The sequence below is a fragment of the Rhamphochromis longiceps genome, linkage group LG15, assembly GCF_057381845.1.
Source record: "Rhamphochromis longiceps isolate RC_006_pf linkage group LG15, R_longiceps_female_GT1.1, whole genome shotgun sequence".
NCBI classification, from domain to species: domain Eukaryota; kingdom Metazoa; phylum Chordata; class Actinopteri; order Cichliformes; family Cichlidae; genus Rhamphochromis; species Rhamphochromis longiceps.
In genome coordinates, this window is record NC_140571.1 from 16604852 (window position 1) to 16626677 (window position 21826).

Here is a 21826-nt window from a genome sequence, read left to right on the forward strand (position 1 = left end):
GGTGTCCTGTAGGTTTTAGACGTCAACCTAGGTCAACACACCTGAATCAAATGATTAGTTAATCCAGGCCTCCAGAACTTCAAGACATGTTGAAGAGGTAATTTAGCCAGTTAAATCAGCTGTGTTGCATCAAGGACGCATCTAAAACCTGCAGGACACCGGCCCTTGAGGCCTGGAGTTGGACACCTCTGCTCTAGACCTTTGTACATTATTCTTCATTGACAGTTTTCAGAACAAACAAATAAAGAGAAAAAGAAAAAAAAGCACAATTTGTACGTTTATTGGATCCTAATATACCTTACAAGCCTTTTAAGACTAACAGAAAATGAAAAACAGCGTGCCTATTTTTATTTGTACTGTAAACTATGTTTGACAAGTACAGAAGGGAAAATATCTGCTCATACATTATTTTAATCCAGGAATAAATACAAAGAAGAACTCGCAGCTGTTCTTTAACGTGACTGACTTAAGCTATTAGCAAATTTTTGCCTTTATCCATCTTCACCTCCTATAGGCCTTCCAGTAGCCTTTTCACTGAACAAATCACACCAGACACACTACAGATGACCCCCAGACTCAGAATACCCACATCTATCAGTCGGGCCTTCACAGTAAGGCGGCTCCACTGCAGTCTAAGGTGAAATAAGCACGGCAGTATGAGTGTCATTGCCGCCCCGGTCACGCTTCCTGTCAGACCCATCAACAGGGAGAACCTGGGCACCAGCAAAGCCAGCAAGTATGATGTCATCAACAAGGCGCCGCGGACCACAAGTGCAGGACGAGATACAGCTTGACCTCGGTGTTTGGAGTAAGACGACATGGCAGCATCTGAAGGGATTAAACCAGAGAAGTTGAAAAGATATACAGTGGTAACTGGTAACTGGTTTATATTCACTATCAAAGAAGCTTTTGTTGTTTGGTCTTTCAATTTATGGATCACTGAATAAGTGGGTGTTACTCAACCACAGCCATTAGATTTGGTTGGATTACAGTTGGGGTTGCGAAACATCCTACTCTGACTCATTGTTTTCCACCTGCACCTGCGTGGTGACTTTAATTACTAAATGACTGGAAACTGTTAGCCATGCATCATTAAATCATCATTGAGTAGTGTGATGACTACATAACTGTTGACAGTCAACTATGAAAGGTTTAGCTATGGTGACCCATCACCAGTATGTTGAAAGTTGGCACGTGTTGTAGGTTACTTTTAGCCTAATTTGTAGGGTTTTCCTTATTAAATTTGACTTACTGTAATTTTTTTCTTACTTCAAATGGTTACACTAATATCATTAGTGAAACACTCTCTGTTAGTCATGTGTTCAATCGTGGCTGAACGTATTGGAAGTATTTTTAGCTATTCACTGTCTGATCATATTTCTCACAGCATCAAAATGCACTAAGCCTTTAAATACATCTGCTGACACTGTTTAGTCACTGTAACTGCTTCTATTTCCTAAAAGGCTGTCACATTGATTTACCAAAACTGCCTTCTTGGGAATCATAGTTTTACTTGTTATAGACTCTTTTGACAGTAGGCATTTTGAAGTGCCATTACAGGGTAAACAAAGGTGTATTTACTAACAGCAGCACTGTGTAGTACTGTTTCATTGAGACAATCCAGTGTTCTGGTTTTGTGCATGCTAGCTCACTGGAATGGCTTTGACACTCCAAACAGAAGAGGCTGTTATTAATTAAATCCACATTTAACCCGCTATTATCATACGAAAATGGCCTCTGTTAAATGGCCCCATGTGGGAAGCAAGGTGGACACCAACTACAGGCATGGGTGGCTAAAAAGCCATCTCAGCTGGGTGCTCATAAATTGTCTTAGGCAGACTTGGTTTAAAGGGTTTATAGAAACAGGTTGCTATTTTTGACATCTGGGCTAATGTAGTCTTTCGTTCAAGAGTAACCTCACAGCATGAGGTGAAATACGACTGATCTGTATTTACTGGCATTTGAAAGGGTAAGCGTTAAGTTTGAGCTTGTCTTTTATGGGCCAAAATATCTGGAAGAAATCACAGCTTGATAAAGCAACATGTGACCTGCATGCTCTGCAGACTTTACAGTGGATTTATGGTTCCTTGTTAGCTCCCAAGCATGCTTTTTTTAAATTAAAAAAGGCTAAACTAGGCTAAACCTAAGGACCAACACCCCCACATATATTTGACACTAACTCCTGGTGACAAACAGACATCCACAACATGTAAACGTGGGTCTGCAAAGCCCAGTGTGCCACCTGCAGACTACCAGAGCACTACTGCCTTTAATCGCAGTAGCTTATGAACATTTGAACATCTTTTTAATTTCAGTGACCCACTGTTAGTTTTAGTATGTACTGAGACAGCACTAGGGGTTATGTTTGGGTTTTCTTTTGGTTTTACCTCTGAGCACACATGTTTGCAGTATTTCAGCAGCAGCATAGAATGGCAGAGGGTAGGACAGTTGGGCTTTAGCCAGCAGGCACAAATTGACTAGAGGTCGTAGGTCAGAGGGTAGATTGTCTGTGATGACCTCACTGGTTTCTGGTCCCCAGGTTAACACCGCCTAATGGAGGAAGAAAACAATCAGCCAGTCTGTTTGTCAACTTATCAGTTATATCAAACCTTAATTGCGAGATACAATTTCTGCTCTGTTTAAACGTGCATGTGTATTAACAGCAAAATAATAAGAATGAAAAGCTTTAAGCAAGGGAAGTGCTACTGCAAACTCACATGCTAATGTTACAAACTTAAAAACCCGCTTTTGACCATCATTTAACTGAAGCTTGTTAGCCTGTGCAATCATATGTTTTCCAAGTTGTCACTAACCATTAGGGAAAACATAGTTTTCATGATGCAAGCTGCTCCATGGGTCCACCCCAGCATGACATTAAACTGTCCCCTGTCTTCCATACTATCCTCTAGAGGAGGGAGGAAGATCTGCGAGGTATAGGAGAAGATGATGACACCGACGGAAACGAGGAAGTCCTCTGGATCCACAGAGAGAGACAGAGAGGACCAAGACCAGCTGCTGGCGCAACTCAAACAGTACAGCATGACCAATAGGCTGTGAGTGAGACAAAATAAAAGCTAATGAGAACTGATTAATTAAAAATTTATCAGCACAGTGATAAACACACACAACAAAGTGGGGCGTAAAAATCCTAATTACGCCGAGAGGAAGAACAAAGTGATGAACTGCAGAAAAGAAAAACACAACAAATAAAGGCAGAAATTATTAACGGGGTAATAAATTAAACTCTCTGAAGGAGACAGTTTAATCAAAGTCTATCAGCAACATCTTAAACTATTTTAGCCCACTACACAAATGAAAAAAACACTAATAATTGTACCGGATGACACTTTAGAAATGCATTAATTTTAAGAAAGTACATGTAATAGTATGAGAATAGTTTAATTTACAGATTTACCATAAATCACTAAACTCTGAATTCAACACACTGTACTGTAGTTTGATACAAATGAGTCATACTAACTGATGTCATCATATCTTATTCATCCAGTCTACCTAATAAAAAAAAATGGATATATTGATGTTGATATTCAACCAGTTACACCAAAGCACTTTATGATTACATGGTTTTAATTACACGATGAATTAATCTAACCAGCACTGCCAAAGAGTGGAGTGAAAACCCAGGCTTTACAATTTCTGTTTTTCATGAACTGAAAGTCAAAGTGTGTGCTTTAAAAGATCAGACAGCTGTAAGAACCCTGGCAGCTCATAGACGCAACTCCGTGCTTCTTTTCTCATGCAAGACACCTGGTGTTAGAAATAAATCAAACAAGCAGGAACAGCGGCGTGTAGCAGGTGAGAGCAGACGACTTAAACAGCAGCAGCTGCACCGCGATCACACGAGCGAGAATGAGAGAGCAATTTAGACAGCGCGCCTTCCTCTCTTGATTAAAATGATTGGTGAGTTTTTAAGGCGATCAGGTCAGCCAGTACAAATTTGCTGGAGTGTTGGGACAAATGAGTTGCTTCTTTTATTCTGTCACCTGATAAGTATGTGAGCCAGGGAACAGAGGAGGCTGAGAGTGGAAACTGGTCTGAGATCAGTCAGAAGCAGACAGGGCAGAAGAAACACCAGAGACACGAGTGAACACACTGATCGAGGAACAGCCACCCAGGACAAACTGTCAAACAACAGGCTTGTAGAGACGAGTAGATAGAGGGTACAGGTCATCAAAAGTTCAATGACCTGAAAGACAGCACAGACGTATATTTTTACTTCATATATTTACTGTATATTGTAAGAAAGTAAATAAATGGCCTTTTTCTGGATACACATATAATATTAGTGCATCTTAAATATTGTTAGATTTTGAGTTATCTAAAAGTTAAGTAGTTTCAGGTTTTTTTCAGTGTAGAATGATGTAATTTCACTATCTTCTAGTGCAACTCAGTTTGAATAAAGATTCTTTTTGAATTCTCTCAAAAGTGACAATATTTTAAGACTCTGCCACAAACTTAGAAGATTGTTTGATTGTTTCATCTGCTTTAAAGAAAAGTTTCGAGTTCATACGTTATATTGCAGAGCAAAAAGAAAAAAAAGGAAAATAAAGGACTGTGTTACAGTTGAAGGCGTGTTACCTGAGCTACATTTACCATCAGACCTCCAACTCCAGACCAATTCGGCCACAGTCCTTTGCAGCAGGCCTCCATAATGTCCTGATAGCTGGTTCGGACCCGGACCTTTGAAACTGACCCAGACCCACCACTGAAATATACCAAAAATATACCAAAAACAACTATTTAACAGAACTAGTAATGGCCTCATTACTTTGTTAAAATGCTTGTGTATTTGGTAAATGTAACAGTTCCCTTAAGTATCTCATAAAACGAGACACTTAAGGTTACTTTTAGTAATGGGCTCACAACAGGCACTGTCATATTGATATTGATAACAATGTGAAAGAAACTCTACCTCATTTCTTCTTCATATAAACAGGACACCAGGGTTCTTCCTGTGTGGTTACAGACCCACGCTGAAAGAACCAACAGGACCAGACCCACATAACCTGACTGCACCAGGGCGAAGGGCAAACCCAGCACAAAGATACCCTTTGAGAAAAGAAAAAGTGCATTTAAAAAAATGTAGGTTTACGAGTAGGCTAAGAAAAGCTCGAAATGACAGACGAATCAAAAACAGCTTAGATGTTCATGTAAGATCATGTAAGGGTGAAATTTCTGGCTTAATCTGCATGTCGTTACTTCATCTTTGAAGGGAGAAATTTACTCAAAATAAAACAAACTTTGATGGTGGGTTTTGTTTCTGTTTTTCAGTGTATAAATTGTGCATAGTCACACATCACAGATGCACATTTTCAGTGAAAGTTCAGGCCAAAATCAAATTTGCACATTTTAAAGATCATCTTAAATGAAACCGCTCACATCAGGAGGTTTTTTTTAATACATGTGAATTCTACCAAGCTAGATAATTCAGAAATAAACAACCTAGATCGATAAAGTACACTACAACCCAGAGGGTAATTTCTTCTTTGTGTGCACACAAAGCTAAATTATAGACAGAAAGAAGGTGGGGGAATATCATTATCTTAGAAAATAATCCACCTTGAGATGACTGTTCTCATGAGATGGTACCATAAAAATAAAATTCCATTAAAAAATGTAATTGAAAGGTTTGATATTATTATAAAGAATATATCAGCATTACTGAAATTCATGCAATAATCATCATCATGAGACCCCAAAGACAAGAAATCTTAGTCAAAGTTAGATTAGGATCGTGCATACATACGTTAAAATATTTTTTTTTTAATGTGAAAATTCACAACCTAAAGTGGAAACTGAAGAGCAAAGGATGGCTGAGGAGAAGAGCGAGAGCAAAGAGATGAAAGGACTCTTCATGGTTGGATGATGAGGAGGCGAGAGAAGAGTTTTGGCTGGATGCCTGGAGAGTCTGAGGATGCAGGAGACCAGCAGGAGCAGAAGGAAGAGTAGAGTCGAGCTTTGGCCCATCACCAAGGGAAAATGTAAGTCACTGCCAGAGAGGGAAGATGGAGGAGAGGGAATGGAGGTGAAAGTGGGAGGTGAGGCAAAGAAAAGAAAAAACAGGGAGACTAGGGAGGAGGAGAAGGACACAGACAGGAGAGAAGGTTGGAAGGAGAGGTGCAGCCTCAGCGCCAGAGAGCATGAGGTTGGATGATGGAAGATCAGAGGAGACAACAAGCTACTTTGATGGAGTTGCTGTGTTTTGAATGTTGGAACACGGAGATATGCAGTCTCACTGAAAGAGTTGTGGAAGCACATCACAGAGCAGACATAAGCACACACTGTGGATGCATAAACAGACAGAGACACATTCTCTCTCTTTCAAGTTGCTATTTTGTAACTGGTGACTGTTAGGCATATGCTGATAGAGCTTTGATGTTCAAATGGAGCTGCTGGGGATGAAAGCAGTTTGAGAGGAATCTGACGCTCAAGTATTTGATTTCATCTCCCCGCCGCTCTCACTGCACTTCTGTTTCTCTGTGTTTTTGCCAGCTAATTCCTAATTGGTTACTCTGAGTACAACCAAAAGCAGCTTCCAATCACAAAGGGGTACAATAAAGGAAGAAACAAATCCCTGATTGGCTCGAGAGAAGCTGTAGAAGAAGTTTTACCCCTACCCCCTTTTATTCTGCCACAATATGACAACTCTAGTATCTTCTATTTACCCAATACTACCTTTATACTCTTTCATATCTTACACAGGAAGCATTGGCAAAACAGTGAGAGTTCTTTGGCATTACATGCTAATAGAATAAAGTTTATTGCACATTCACTGCACCATGCCTGGACTTCTGAGTTAGATTTCAGCTCCTGCCCCTCAGGTCATGGCCAGTATTTTATGCATGGACATGCCTAGTTGGCAAAAAGTGACAGAGAAATGTCTTATTTTCTGCCATGGGGGGATTAGATGATGCTGAAACAGGCAGGTTTGACATTTAAATAACTGAAAGTGACTTTTTTTAAAACCAGGAACAAAGAACTGTTCTCAAGTTCAATCAAACCTGCATTAGAAAAATCAATAAAACAACAAATGGATGTGCCTAATTCATGCATTTGCTGTTTTTCTCTTTTCACTTTATTAGGAACAGGGAGATGCTCATTGAATCTAATGACACGGCATATGCAACTCGATGGATTTAGGCATGAAGAAGTTGTCAAGATTATCTGTGGACGTTTAAATCAAGCCTTTAAATAAGCAAGAAAGGTGATTTGAAGTGATATGTAATGTCAGATGGTTGTTGGTGTCTGAGTATGGCCCATCTGGTTTGAGCTGACAAGAAAGCAACAGCAATTTGTAATTCATTTGTTGCAACCAACGTATGCAGAAGAGTGTCTCTGAATCCACAATACATCGAACCTTCAAGCGGGCAGGCTACGGCAGCGGAAGACCACACCATGTGCAAATCCTGTTGGTTGAGAAGATTAAACTGAGTCTAAAATTCACATGGGGCTACAAAATTGGTCATTGGTCTAATGAGTCACAATTTCTGTTGTGTCATTGGTATATATAGAATTGAATACATTGAATATAATTAGAATTTGGTACAAATAACATGGGTGGTTGTATTTTAATGGTGTAATGGTAAATGGTAAATGGCCTGTATTTATATAGCGCTTTACTAGTCCCTAAGGACCCCAAAGCGCTTTACATATCCAGTCATCCACCCATTCACATTCACACACTGGTGATGGCAAGCTACATTGTAGCCACAGCCACCCTGGGGCGCACTGACAGAGGGGAGGCTGCCGGACACTGGCGCCACCGGGCCCTCTGACCACCACCAGTAGGCAACGGGTGAAGTGTCTTGCCCAAGGACACAACGACCGAGACTGTCCAAGCCGGGGCTCGAACCGGCAACCTTCCGATTACGAGGCGAACTCCCAACTCTTGAGCCACGATCGCCCCACGTAGGTAGTACTTTCTTGGCACTCTTAGGCCCTTTAGTAGTTTAAATACTATAGACTACCTGAGTGTTGTTGCTGACTATGTCCATCTCACTATGCAAAGCATGATGGCTGCTTACAGCAGGATAACGCATCATGTTACAAAGCTCAAATCATCTCAAAGTGATGTTTCAGGTTTTTTCTCAGCATGACAATAAGCTCACTGTACTAAAATAGCCCCCACAGTCACCATATCTTAATCCAACAGAGCACCTCAGGGATGTGGTGGAGTGCGAGATTGACATGGATGTGCAGCTGACAAATATGCCGCAACTGCGTGATGCTATCATGTCAGTATTGACTAATGAACTAAAATGCCTGAGGAGCATTTCCAGCAGCTGAAGACAAAAGGGGGTCAAATCTAGTACTAGAAAGGTGTACCTAATAAAGTGACTGGTGAATATATGTATTATTATATTATCATATATTTCTTTAGCAAAGACTTACGAGTTGGTAAGTTCACTTGTTTAAGATGGCTTGATGTTCATATTTTTCAGTTATGGTTCTTTTTAGAGTAAATCACGATATATCTAGACTGAAAAACATATTTGATTTATAGAGTATCTATATTGTAACTGAAAAGTCACATGAGCGTGTAGTGTTGCTCAGTGAGTTCGTTGTCATGTTGTAGACAGAAGTTTATAGAGTGTCTGCATACGATTAGCCTATTCATCGGTAAACAATCAGCTATAGTCGTTATTTTTGATTTATCATTTCACTGATCGTTTAAAACTTGAAATGTAAAAATCTGATGCAATTAGTTCATTAAGAGCATTTTTTTAAACGGGGCGAATGAAAAACAGACATTCAGTTTGTAGCATCCCAATAAGTTTTTAATCTAAGCAAAGCAAAAGAATAAAGGAACAGATCCTCCTTTTCTCAACCATCTTTCCAAAACAGAACGAGTACATTTATTCCCCTCTGGCTTCTGTTTAGATCAGAAAATCACGACGACTTAAATTTTTCAGTGTGGCTTAAAGTAAAATATCACTTGTAAACAGAAAGCGTGTCAGTCGCAGTCATTCTTATTCTCAATAACATAAGGCCCATATCTCTAATTTGAAACAAAGACACACAAACTGGAGCTGCCTCATTAACAATCAGATTGGAAATCAAACTGAGTTTCATTATTCCCATGTCAGGAGCCTTGAGAGCTGGAGCTGGTTTTTGCATTTTGGCAGCAAATTTACTTTCTAATAAAAACTTTATTAAGCTGGCAGACAGTCAATTATATTGGCATCAATAAACCACCACAGGAAAGTACATATTTTCTTTTTAGCCTTGATAGGAGATAAAAGTGCTGTTCTTTTCCCATTATTTAGACATTTGTTAGCCAAACATCAGATCTGTGATTAATGCCATAATATTTCTTTACACACCACAGATATCCTTTGTCTTTGATCGCTGCCATGTGATTGTTCGTCGCTGTTCAATATTTTAGTATCCAGTGAATATTAAACCATAACCTGACCGTCTGTAACCTCAAGTGAAAGCATTACTGAGCAGTTCATTTAGTCAAGGTCGCTGATTGAGACAGAGGGCTGCAGGTAATGAACAACCTATAAAACATTAACCAATCCAACAACCCTGGAAAGTGTTTGTGCTGAGGTAAAAACACGCTACATAAAAAGTATTCAGATCACACTGGGGTTTGGAGCTAAAATAAATAGCTGGGAGCATTTAAAAAGCCATAGCTTTAAATAAGCAATTTTAATCAGTAATACAGTATATATCACAAGCTGAATTTTCACTGGAGACCAGGATTCTGTGGCTTGCTTGGCACAGAAACCGAGTCTCTAAGGAAAACTGGAATTAAAAAAAATCTGGCACTCAGATATAGACTGCCGTAAACAAACCAAGCACATAAAATACTTCTCTACTAAAAATCATGTGCTAGAATATGTGTTATGTGCTTATACAACGGGGTTAACAGTAAGAGTTTCGAGCAATCGAACACAAAAGCATCTGATGCAAATGTACCTCCGCTCCCGAAGGAACATGTTTGCATCTTAATTAGTCAGCATTTACCTGCATATGACTGTGTATGGATGCATACACAGTATTCCTACCCTAATGTCATAAAGCATTCTCTATGGCTCCGGTGACACTGTTCAATTACACCAGAGTTATTCAGTTAAAACACACGTGCACACACACACGCATTTACGTGAATGCAGTGGTTGAATAGAGCCCAGCATTTAGAGCAAGAGAAGCTATTAGCATTACTGCCACGAGGACACGCTGTGACCGGTGAACTGCCATTTTTTTAAAAACGATTTTATCCACAGTTAATTTAATTATCAAGGCTCGCAAGTGCCTGACAAACAGCCTGCAAGACAAAAGAAAGCATTGTTCAGTAATATAAAAACACAAAAGGAGTAAATGAAATAGGCTGCTTCATGCTTTTTGAATGACGTGTGCAGCTTAACACCTTCACAGTTGGCATTTCGAGTTGTCATTTTTCAGAGGAAAAATAGATGTGGTGCATTTTCAGCTGCACTTAACAAAAGATGTGTTATCAGAAGACAAACATGAGGGCTTTCTTTAAAGTCCTGTTTGAATGCTGCCGCTTTAAATGCTGAAACACTGACTCAAAAATCTGAATTGAGTAAAAGCACTCAATAACTGGATTAAATAACTTTGACTAATGTCTTTTCATAACTGGATAAGTCATACTAGCAACATGCTGAGTTATTGCATTCATTCGGCAGGGAACAAATCAAGGATTGTGTGTCTGTAGCTGTAGGAAAGGTTGATTGGCATGATACAGGTGCGTGAAAGTTATAAAAGTGGAAGTCTGAAAAATGTGCTGCATTGTAACGACCTAAATTATCTGTATTGCTGCTTTACTGCTTTTTTTTTAATCACTTACATGAGGTATGGCATCATGAACTTCTAAAGCAGGGCATAAGAACTGTTATATTTTCTTTTAGGGAAAGCATTTTAACCATGCATGTGTGTATTAGTGTACCTGTATAGCATTGGTGATGTTCCAGCCAGCCTCCCAGGCTGTGATGGTGGGAGAGGGGTTCAGACCCAGGGTGCAGGTTTCAGGGCTCTGAACTGAAGTAACCAAACTCATGCTTCCACTCTGTTTTTCAAGGCGTGTACAGAGCTGAGACGTCCCTTCTACGGGTTTCTCCCCCTCTTGATTCTTCTCTACATCTCCTGAAACTCTCCATTTTACCACTTTCCCTCTAGGAAGCCCAGATGGTCTGATGGACTTCTTCTTGTTCCCCTGGTTCTGGTTGGAACCTTGATTCTCCCAACTCTCGCTTCCCATCTTTTCACCTTGCATCGCAGATAATCTTTTTTCTTTTTCATAGTTTCTGGTATTTTCCAACCAAAAGGGCTCTTCAGTAGAGACAGCGGAAGTTATGGTGAAGGTCTTGGTTCCAGTGGAGATTACAGTAGCCCTGGTTTCTTTAAAGGCTGGGCTTTCCCATCCTAAGGGGCTGGTGGCTCCGTTATGAGCTGCTATAGAGGGCTCATCTTTGCGTCTGTCTTCTCTTGATGACGGTCTGCTGTTTATTCTGTCATCAAAATGTGGATTAATATTGCTTGTGATGTTGTTAAAGGCTGATCTGTTGTCCTCACAGTAACTTCGGTTTAACTCATCACTCTGGGTCAAAACCAGCATCTCTTCATCTCCTTGAAAGAACCTGTAAATCAAAACCTCCTTTGAGAGCTCATGATTCCTCCCCCATCTTTCATTTTACAAAGAACTTCTAAATAATTTTTTACTCCTCCAGAGGTTCCACACATATTCAGACAGATAACAAAATAGGAAAAATATCAAGAAGTATGAAAATAAATCTCAAACCGTCAATAAAGTTATATCAGTTGTGAGAAAATGAATCTATAAAAGTTCACGAAAGTTATGTTATTATATGTATAACATTACTGTAAAATATAGTTCATTTTTAAAGTGAATTTATATAAATAAATATATCTCATGATGTCACTAACCTTGTTGTTCGGTCCAGGTGCAGCCTCGACATAGCCCATCCCCACAGAGACCCAGCAGCACTCCAGGGCTGCTCAGGCCCACGAGCCCAGTGAAGAGAGCCCATCTTCAGCCTTCGTGTCTGCAGAGTAAGCCTCTCTGTCTTTGGAGGTCTTAGCCTCCGGGGGAGCTTAACTCACACTGGACACATAAACAAGCCCAAACAAAAATTCTCACCCAAACACACACAAATACAGGAGTAACATATTCACTCAAATTAGCACATCTGTGTAAGTACTCAGAGTCACAGGTGTGTGAATTGACTGACAGGTTGATGAGCTGTAACATTATAATATGCCAGTGCTTTCAGCGGGGAAGAAGTAAACAGCTCTAATGGCCCTGAGTACACTCAGGGAGTGGAGGCCATTGTAAACAAGTAAACAAGAAACACCCTGAATTCCCGTAGACAACCCTACACCACTACATTTACATTTGTCTTACTGCTGCCAAACAGCAGTAAGATAAAGTAATTTATTCTATCCTAATTTATCATTTATGTTTATAACATTGTATTTGAAAATTGCTTTAATTCCAGCCTTAGTCTAATCCTTCTTTTTACCCAACATATGGAGGTACCAACACCTCTAGTTACCAAATATCGTGCATCTTTAACTTTAATGTGCAGGCCATATGTATGTATCAGCGTCTCTGATTGTTTCAACAGATGGAGCTTCGTGTTGTTTCACATCTCACTTCATTCTTTAAACTACAAGCAGTTTTTTTTTTAACTTAAAACTTTTTTTTGTCCACAAATAAGTAAAATTGTAAAATAAACTGATAACAGTACATGGCTTCCCCTTATTTAAAGTCTCTCCAGTTTATCTGTGATTTAATGTTGTTTTGCCCCAGAGTGTGGTAAGTTTTATGGGGCAGCAGGAGGAGCCATAGAACAGTAGAGCACATCTGGACACGTGTGGACCAGAACTTCTGGCTTTTCTGGTACTGTCTGTGAACCACTACTTTTCAAACTTTTCCCTCTGCTTCTCCTCTTCTCAGAACTGATGTAACACTTCACTGGCTTTGTAGCATCTGTCTGAGTGTTCTTGTCTTGAAGAACACATTTTGGTTACAAGACCGCTCATTTGGATGTAGTGTTGTTGTTTTTTTCACCTGCATCTCCCTAGGAAGGTTTCATATTCCATTCCCATCTCCCCCACCCTTGCTCCCGCCACAACTTTTAGAGAGGAGGAGAAACGAGAGGAAGAGGAGGAGGAGAAGAAAAAGAAGAAGAAGAGAGAGTTTGGATCAACTTCTGTTAAAACTTTTCTGGCGTTCAACTCAACATTGAGCCGCGCGAGAGGACGCCGCGGACCCCACATCGCGCGCGCGGCAGGCTACACCATTGCAACTCAGACAGGACAAAATGAAGTTGCTTCTGCTCGTACTTACGACCGCGTTGCTATGGCAACACTGCCAAGCCCAGCAGAGGGGTAAGTCATCAGCGACTGATAGATAATCGATACGCCGATACCCGGCGCTCTCTGCTGGAGTTCTTTACACAGAACCCCCAGAGCTCATTCGGCTGTGGCTGTTTCAGCGTGTCCCTTAATGAACCACTCAGTCAGTAATTAGATACACCTTTTAACTTCCGGCTATCAGTTCAGTATATTTTGTATCGGTTTAGTTGCGAAGAAGCCTGCCTTTACTGGCTGCAGCTTTACTTTGTTTTCAATAAACAAAAGGGAGGGGAAAGTGTGTGAAAATCATTCAAAGCCTACACGTTTGTCAATGAGCACAGCCGCCTGCTTCAGCCCTAAGTTAATACTAGCACTTGATGAAAAGATGTTTATGGTGGGATTTATGCCCGCTTTGTCTCTTCAATCTGATATTGAAAAAAAAAAGAGAAACACAAGTTTAATGGGTCAGAGACTTACTGGTGGATTTCGTATTATTTTTAGCCACATAAATCAAATTAAGTGCTTGACCTTAAACATAATTGACCCTGGCTTAGCTGTACTGTTATGTGTTAGACAGATGTCACTTGGCTTGCTCTTTTGCAGTTACTGCTGCAAAACAGCATACACTGAGTTTATGATGATCCATGTCACTGAGTTTCACAAAATACAGCCTTCCTAGTATAGAGTCCTTCTTTTTCTTTCATAAAGTTTATGTTCCACCTACTGCAACATCATCAGAAACTTATTTATTTATTTTCAATCAAAAGTCACATTTCTTTGGTCTCCTGTCACTGTAAATATAGACAATGTGTATATAGGCAATACTTTGTAGATGCACAAAGTGACACATTTACATCTAAGCACACAAATACAAGACCTACGCATCCGTAGCAATGCGTAACATATGTGCACTATTAAAAGTAATGTCTCTTTGGTCAGAGGGCCCGGTGGCGCCAGTGTCCGGCAGCCTCGCCTCTGTCAGTGCGCCCCAGGGTGGCTGTGGCTACAATGTAGCTTGCCATCACCAGTGTGTGAATGTGTGAGTGAATGGGTGGATGACTGGATATGTAAAGCGCTTTGGGGTCCTTAGGGACTAGTAAAGCACTATATAAATACAGGCCATTTACCATTCTTTTCTTCTTTTTTTCTATTCTGTAACTCACCTCCAGCCCCAGCTTTAAGGGCTCTTAGCAAGTTACAGCATTAGGCAGGGCCGGTTGACCTCACCTGGGAAAACCAGCAGTTTCTAGTTTACTTATTCACACTTCAGGGGCAAAAAATAGTACTGTTTGGTCAAAGCCACTGGGATCTCATAGAAAACATTGACAAAGTCTGGAAAGTAAGGCTAGTAGCGCTTTCACCCAGGAGACTGCGGTTTATGTCCTGCTTTTTTCTAATTCTAATTTTCACTTCCTTCAAAAAAATGAATGAATGTACTAAAAAGCCATGCTAGTTTTTATTTCACATATTGATTTTGCAGTATGACTTTAATATTTTGTCAGAAAACCCAATATAACAGAGTTTAATTGAATACCATTACAACTTTACGGTTAGAAAAATCATCTCTAAATCTTTTTAAAACATTATGTGTTTGCAGAACCAATGCTCTTAATACAGTACTAAAAAAATAATTTTTTTGAACATTTTTGGTGATATAAAGATTGTCCTAAATAATAGGAAACTGATGCTAACATTTTTTAAACAAACAAAAAACTAAACAATCTGCATCTGTGGACACCAACTGAAAAAAAATCTAATAGTCTAATAGAAGTAAGAATTAAATTTTTAATTAGAAGTGCCCTGAAATGCACTCGAGAAAGAAATACTGCTCTTTTTTACTTGGTATGTGTGCAAGGCTATGAAAGATTAATTCATTTAATGTGTGTGTGTGTGTGTGTGTGTGTGTGTGTGTGTGTGTGTGTGTGTGTGTGTGTGTGTGTGTGTGTGTGTGTGTGTGTTAGGGCCCTGACACAGTCAACAATGAAAAATGAGCAACGAAGCCTTGAGCAGAGATGGGGATTGACAGCTGAGACAAAACCACCAACATAACATGGTGCACAAGAAGAGTCAAAATATTCATGCAAGCAGTGCTTCTAAGAGTTGTTAAGCAAATTATCTCACAGATCCACAAAATGCATTAAAACTGGATTGGAAAAGATGAAATAGTTGCATCCTGTGCAGGGAGCTGATCAGTCAGGTGTTTGAACATGAGTCCGTGCAGAAGTTCTTTGCATGTGCATGTTTTTTTCAGTATGAGGTGATGGTGACTGTTGCTCGAAAGATGAAGCAAATGTATTGCCAGTCATGCTTTTTTCTATTTATCCTCTTCAAACCATCTCCAACTAGTCTGTAAACCTGGAGTGCTCTGGACCTCCCGCAGAGAAGAGGATGGGGACTGCCATCAGGATGTATGTGTTTCTGTATATTGTTTGTGTGTTCTCCATCAGCGACAGAGCTCAGAGAGACACTAGGAGATAATCAGAAAGAGAAGAGAAGGAGGAGGCAAGCTGAAAGAGAGAGGAAGGGGGATCTGTTTAAGAGTTGTTAAGAACTAGAAGAGTGATAGAGAGTGGACTGATGAAACAGGTAGACAGAAGGTTCAGAGGATATAAGACAGAGGATGAGGTTGAAGTATAAATGTTCAGCAAGGAAACCAAACTACATTAGCCACTAAACAACAACAGCTTGATTGGAAAAGAAGATTTTGTCATTCTCCAATATTTATTTTGTGCCTGTGAGAGGGTAGAACTGAGATCATTTTTGTTGATCAGGAAATAATGGGTATTTTTTGGTCATAGTGGAAGTTCAAGTACATTTCCTGGAGAGTCTGGTGCAGAATACACCAGACCTTTCAGCTTCAGTGTGGAACATAAATAATGATTAGTTTTAACTGATGTATTCTCCTGATTTTTGTATCTGAAGAAAAAAATCTTTGCGCAGCTTTGAGGGCATATGAAAGGATTTGTCTGTGCTGTTCTCACTGGTTTGAAGTTGGGAGGGTGAGCTGGAAAATGTGATGCTCTACATTTCTCTTCATCGATAATGAGCTATCAATATTTGAATCTGAGGATTTTTTCTGTTTGTTTGTTTGTTTCTCTTAGTTGCCTCAGCATTGACTTTTGAGTGTTAAACACTTTGGGGTATTTTTCCCCCTTAAACTTGGATTCACTGTTGATTTATTATCTTTGCTTGTTGAAATTTTTTGAGACAACGTGAAATCGGGGTCTCACAGCCACCATTATTTGCTGATATTATATGGAGTGATTGAAATAATGAAAAAAGATCAACAGATTGATGAGAAAACACTGAGGTTTTGGCAAGTGATAATCAGTGAACATTATGTTGAGTACTAATGCCAATACATTGCTATTAGCAAAAACAGTATGCACTGGTCAGCCAAAACATGAAAAATCGGTCTGTGGTTTAAGGCCACAGACCTAGAGACTGGTCGGCGACCTGCTGGAAACCACTCGTTGCTTCTAAAAAAATTTATATTCCCTGAGTGGTTGCTGGAGGCTGCTGGCAGTCACTAGGTGAAATTGGCTACAAAGAGCTATATGGACTTGCACCAAAAACTGCCTTGATTATTAACAGATTGCTGTGGTCGCCTGTAATTTGCATGTAAGACAGTGCGTTGTTTGCAGTTGCCAAATACTCATCAAGTAGCAGTGAAACTGTGAGAATTGCAGCGCAAACTGGAAACGGAGTTTGCCTTCAAAGTAAAAGTGCACCATTCAAAATGATTGGTTGTACTGGTAAGGTACAACCTTACTTTGAAGTTTGGGGTGCACGTTTACAAGTTTCGCTGTAGCTCAGTGAGTAGCTCACAAGTGTTTGCAGACAAGTTGGTTGGTTTTCCATGCAAACTTCAGGTGACCATGCCAATCTGCTATTGACCACCAGGAATCACAAGGTTTTTGGTGTCGCACGCTCTTTGCGACCGATTTCACCAGGCAACATGCAACAAATCTCCAGCAAACACTCACTAACCACTTTGAGAATACTTTTTTTTCTCTAGTGGCCAGAGTTTGCCAGGGTATACTGACAGGTAGGGGTATGTAACTGGGTCCCCTCTTTCCACTAAAACATTAATGTGGTTTTAATATGTGGAAATTTTGTGTTGGTGGATGCTTCTGAATTATTTTGCTCCTGCACATTCCTTGATTTCATATACCCTTATAACTTAGCATGAGTCTTCTTGCAATATAAGTTTTAAACTCTGACTTTCTATCAGATGAGAGCCAGTATGATGCATGGGACTCTGGCACCAAACCAAACAACTGTATTGATAAAAGATAGCAAAATGTCAAGAATATGTGGCTGTCACTGGGGAAAAAAATGTAAAAGTTCTGAGAAGTTGCCAGAAAGTTAACTTGTTGGAGTTATGTGTGTATTAATGTGAGTATTACCAGCCTGATTTGCATGAATAGATGTCAAGTATAGTCACTAGAGACACTAGTGTGGATTGAATCCAGACAAGGCTTGTAAACCAACTGAGAAATCAGCATTTGTATTCAGTGAATTCATGTGACTTACTCATAATCTACTGTCCTGCAGAAACCCCATGCTGCCTCTTAGACAAGATGCAAAAATGTAAGGAAGAGTGAGAAAACTGATTGATTTCCCTGTTGATGTTTATCACACTTTAAGTGTAATTAAAGGTGCAGACTAATCCTGTGATATATTTTCTCCTTGGCAGGATCTATTTCAAAAAATATAACAAGTAGTTAATTTGCTGATAAAAAAAGTCTCTTCATAGCAACTACAGATGTGTTTATAAGTTTATGGTAATGTGGATTTAACCAAGCTGGGCCAAATGCGATGAGATGTGAACTCACCAGAGGCGCCGCAATGAAGGCGATGTGAATCCAGAATGGGTTTTTCTGCTCATCAGAGAAATCAACATTTTTATGAGGTGAATTCATCCCAACGTTATAACGTTTCTAAAATATGTTGATCTCACTCTGCTATGTTAATGTGAGAGCAGCCGAGCTTAGCTGAATGGATTTGATGGTATACACAGGGGGGGGAAGCTCACTTTTTCTCAGCCTGGTACCCAAATTCAGTGAATATAATCAATGTGTCCTAGAAAATAAAGGTAGAGGGAGTGAAGAAAGGAAGGAAAGATAGGTACAGGGAAGAATAAAAGCAGAATAGGCAGGAAGATATGAATGATTCAAAAAAGTTTTCTTGGGTTTAGGAAGTGCTGTCATAAAAGCTGTAGATGCATGCAGAATGTAGATACATATGTCCTTTTGCTTTATACAACTTGCAATTACATGTTATGCTTTTAATTGTCTTTTCTACAATTTCTACTAACTTTTGACAGGAATAGTGTAATACAAGAGAAATCACTGTGTTTCTCATGCGAGTTTTTGTACATTGGAACAACTACACTTACCAAAGTTCACATTTCTTGTTCATTCTAACCAATCATCAGGCCTCCATCCACTTCACCACCACTGCAACAACAACTCGTGTCTTGTGACACCGTAGCCAAGAATTAATAAATGACATTGTGCCAAAAACATAGATCACATTTCCGCTAACAGGTGTTTGTGTTTCTGTGTGCTTCGGAGGAGTCTGGGTGCTAAATTTAGGCAGGTGCTAAGTTGGAACATAGCTGGATGCCTCCAATCAATAAGTGGAAGAGAGCTGGAAGCTGCAGGAGAAGAGAGACACAGTCAATTGCACGGACTGATTTAAGTTTTAAATGTGAATTAGTTTATTCTCTCTCTTGTACAGTTAAATAAAACTAATAGCCTGTGTCTGACCACCTTTTGCCTTTAACAAAACACGAAAAGTTAGGGCGTTCTTTTTTCTCCATAACAATCGATATTAAAATATATCATGAGATGAATTAAATTCACTATGTCAAACAAGCTTAAAGATTACTTTTTACTACTAAGTGAGCAATCATGAGGTTGATTGCTGATTTAATTGCTGATGTGGCGTTCACTGTCCTTATACCAGTGTCTGTTGTGATGAAGACTTCAGTCCTAAAACAATGGCTTTGCCAACCCAGCTCGAAGACATTTACTTTCCAGATTCCAATGATGGACAGTGAGTTGGACATTGAGTCTTATATGTGGTTCTGATGTCCGACTTGACCGCAAATCCAATGTGGTAGCAGAGCATATAGCACTTTGCGGCTCATTTTTAGTGGATTCTATACTTTGTCTATAACTGAGGAACTGCCATCTAAGAGAAATGTTTATGGCCAGGGAGTTGGTAATGAGGGTTAGCTACTGTAATAACTCAGTTAAATCTTATATTTTTGACTGTGCTTACTGGTGTCATGCGTTTTGCACTAAGGTAGACTGTTACATCTTTGATACCACTATAGCTCTCTTTGTTTTGTTTTGTTTGTTTTATTTTTTTGTGTACTAAGGTATTGAACTGGAGAAAGTGGACACTATGGTTTGTCGTTGCGCAGATATCCCAATTGTTGTTTTAGGGGGACCACCAGCACTTGCTTGGATCTGGAACCGTAAAGTCTTGTAAACATTGTTTGTGCTCCAAAGGATGGAAATGCTTCAGAAATAAGCTTTGTTTTTACCATAATCTGCAGTGCTTGCAACTTTGTGCCAGACTTTAAAAAGCCAAAATATCTCCACAACACTGCATTTCTCTGATCCTTCTTTTCAACAGTGTCCTTGTCTTTTGGGCCTAGAGCTATATTCACTGGAGTGTCTTTGTTGGTAATGCTGTCTCTTGACTTGTCTTTAACATTTTCTGTTGCCACTTTCTCTTTTATCTTACTCCTCGTATGCTGGTGTACATGGCAGTGGCAGCAGTATCCCAAAGGTTTGTACATGTGCCATGCCTCCTTTTACTTTTTCACTGTTGTTGTCAACCTACCCTGATGTGGCTGTAACTCCACTCCAGAAGATTTCTCATGATTATTATCATTGCCTTTTTATGCCGGCTGTCAACAAACTTGGATGGAATGAGTGTTATCAATATTGTATTCACCATGCATTGCATTAATTACTTTCATCAGTTTACTTGCCAGCCTTACCACCAATTGTAAAAGGCACACAGCATGTAGAAAAACAAATCTTTTGTGGATTTAGAAATCTAAAATGTTTGCACAGTGCTGTAGGTCACACTATGGATTCATTGTTAAGTGATACATGCTATCTCTTAAAAGTAAAGAAAACTAGCAGGACTTTTTTTTTTGGAAATAATTATGTAAGTAACGACTCCACAAATTATTTCCATAATACTTTTGAGGCACTCGTAATTCATTCACTGAACTTTAGACCTTTATATGCTGCATTTTTCTTATTTTAGAAGTAATGCATAAACATGTGATACATAAACACGCGGGACATTGTCTCCACTAATGCATGTGTGATATGGTTGTCAGAAGATTTGATTGAGTTAGCTTTGCATATTTGATTATTTGTGTGCATCATTGTTTGTGAATGTGTTCGATGCTTATTACAGCAGGATTTTAATATTTGACTTGTGTTCTTCCCCGTGGGGCTTTGCCGCCTCCTAAAAAGCGCATCTTCCACAGAAAAAAAAAATCTAGGTCTGTGCATGTGTGTGTATGCCCATGTGTGTGAGTGTTTCTTTGCTGTTTTGTTGTCAGAACAGCATTGATAATGCTGAGGAGAAAATCAATAGTTAATTCTACCAGGGACACAATAGCTACTCTGCCCAGCTCCATTCTGTGGTGGGCTTAGACACAGAAACAAACAGGGCATGTGCTGATGAATTGGTAAGTGTGTGGTGTGTGTGTGTATGCAGTAACTGCAGCACTCAGACTGCTTAATGTGCCTAAAAAATAAACTAGACTGTGACATAGATTTGTAGGACGCAACACACTGTAAAAACTGTAAAATACTGGATGACAACGTTTTTAGGAATGCAACCCCTACCACTGTTTTGAATACATTACTTATTTAGGTTACACTGAGCTGCGCTATAACCAAGTGTGTCTGCAGCAAGGAATACATGGGAAAATAATGGAAATTAATACAAATTAATACATAATGCATTCTTCTAATAGCACCGACTTCCCACATTGAGAGGCGTCAAAATAGAAAAAGTGTTCTGTGAAGTAGTAATACCAGTACTTCAACTTACATTTTAGAGGGGCATTGCAGAAATAACTACCCAAATTACCCATCTTTCATTCCTCTAACCTTTTTTTTGGTATTTCGACACATCAAATGCTGCTGTGTGGGTAAAATTGCTCTCCAGTAGAAATAAATCTTTCAGCCTATCAGGTAGCTTATCTTGAAGAGTAAAGAGCACAAAATGGGTTACTCATTGGGGGTTTTACAATAAAGTCATCATAACTATTAAACATAGTACTGGAAACAGCTAAAGGTGTGCAGGAACCATAATTTGTTATGCCGGTTTTTTTTTTTTCAGCTTTAATTCCAAGTCAAATAAGTAAAGGTTATAATAAATGCAACTCACTCAGTGTTTACACTGTGGAGTA

At 39.5% G+C, this 21826-nt stretch overlaps 2 protein-coding genes across 6 annotated transcripts in view; one reads left to right on the top strand and one right to left on the bottom strand.

Moving 5' to 3' along the window:
• Window positions 1-278: 278 nt before the first annotated feature.
• On the bottom strand, window positions 279-12101 carry LOC146652467 (vesicular inhibitory amino acid transporter-like). The gene is made up of 8 exons (XM_085382228.1): window positions 11935-12101; window positions 10937-11627; window positions 4934-5070; window positions 4600-4726; window positions 4005-4207; window positions 2814-3051; window positions 2388-2550; window positions 279-828 (listed from the first exon to the last, which is right to left on the bottom strand). The coding sequence occupies exons 1-8, from the start codon at window positions 12036-12038 to the stop codon at window positions 509-511; spliced, it is 1983 nt and encodes a 660-aa protein (XP_085238354.1). The 5' UTR covers window positions 12039-12101; the 3' UTR covers window positions 279-508.
• An 867-nt stretch (window positions 12102-12968) lies between these two features.
• Window positions 12969-21826, top strand: part of lama2 (laminin, alpha 2) — a 231189-nt gene continuing 222331 nt past the window's right edge. For 4 of the 5 annotated variants that reach the window (XM_085382585.1, XM_085382587.1, XM_085382586.1 and 1 more), the window contains exon 1: window positions 12969-13401. In XM_085382585.1, coding sequence (XP_085238711.1) covers window positions 13335-13401 — 67 coding nt within the window. In that variant the 5' untranslated portion in view covers window positions 12969-13334. The remainder of the gene's footprint in view (window positions 13402-21826) is intronic. The other variant, XM_085382589.1, reaches the window with a different exon arrangement.

Bases quoted from the DNA above. Each gene is read 5' to 3' on its own strand.
- LOC146652467 (XM_085382228.1), bottom strand. From the start codon at position 12,038: ATGGGCTCTCTTCACTGGGCTCGTGGGCCTGAGCAGCCCTGGAGTGCT. The intron at 11,628-11,934 runs GTTAGTGACATC...TTTGATTTACAG, and splicing joins CACCTGGACCGAACAACAAG to GTTCTTTCAAGGAGATGAAG. The intron at 4,727-4,933 runs GTAGAGTTTCTT...GGTATATTTCAG, and splicing joins TTATATGAAGAAGAAATGAG to TGGTGGGTCTGGGTCAGTTT.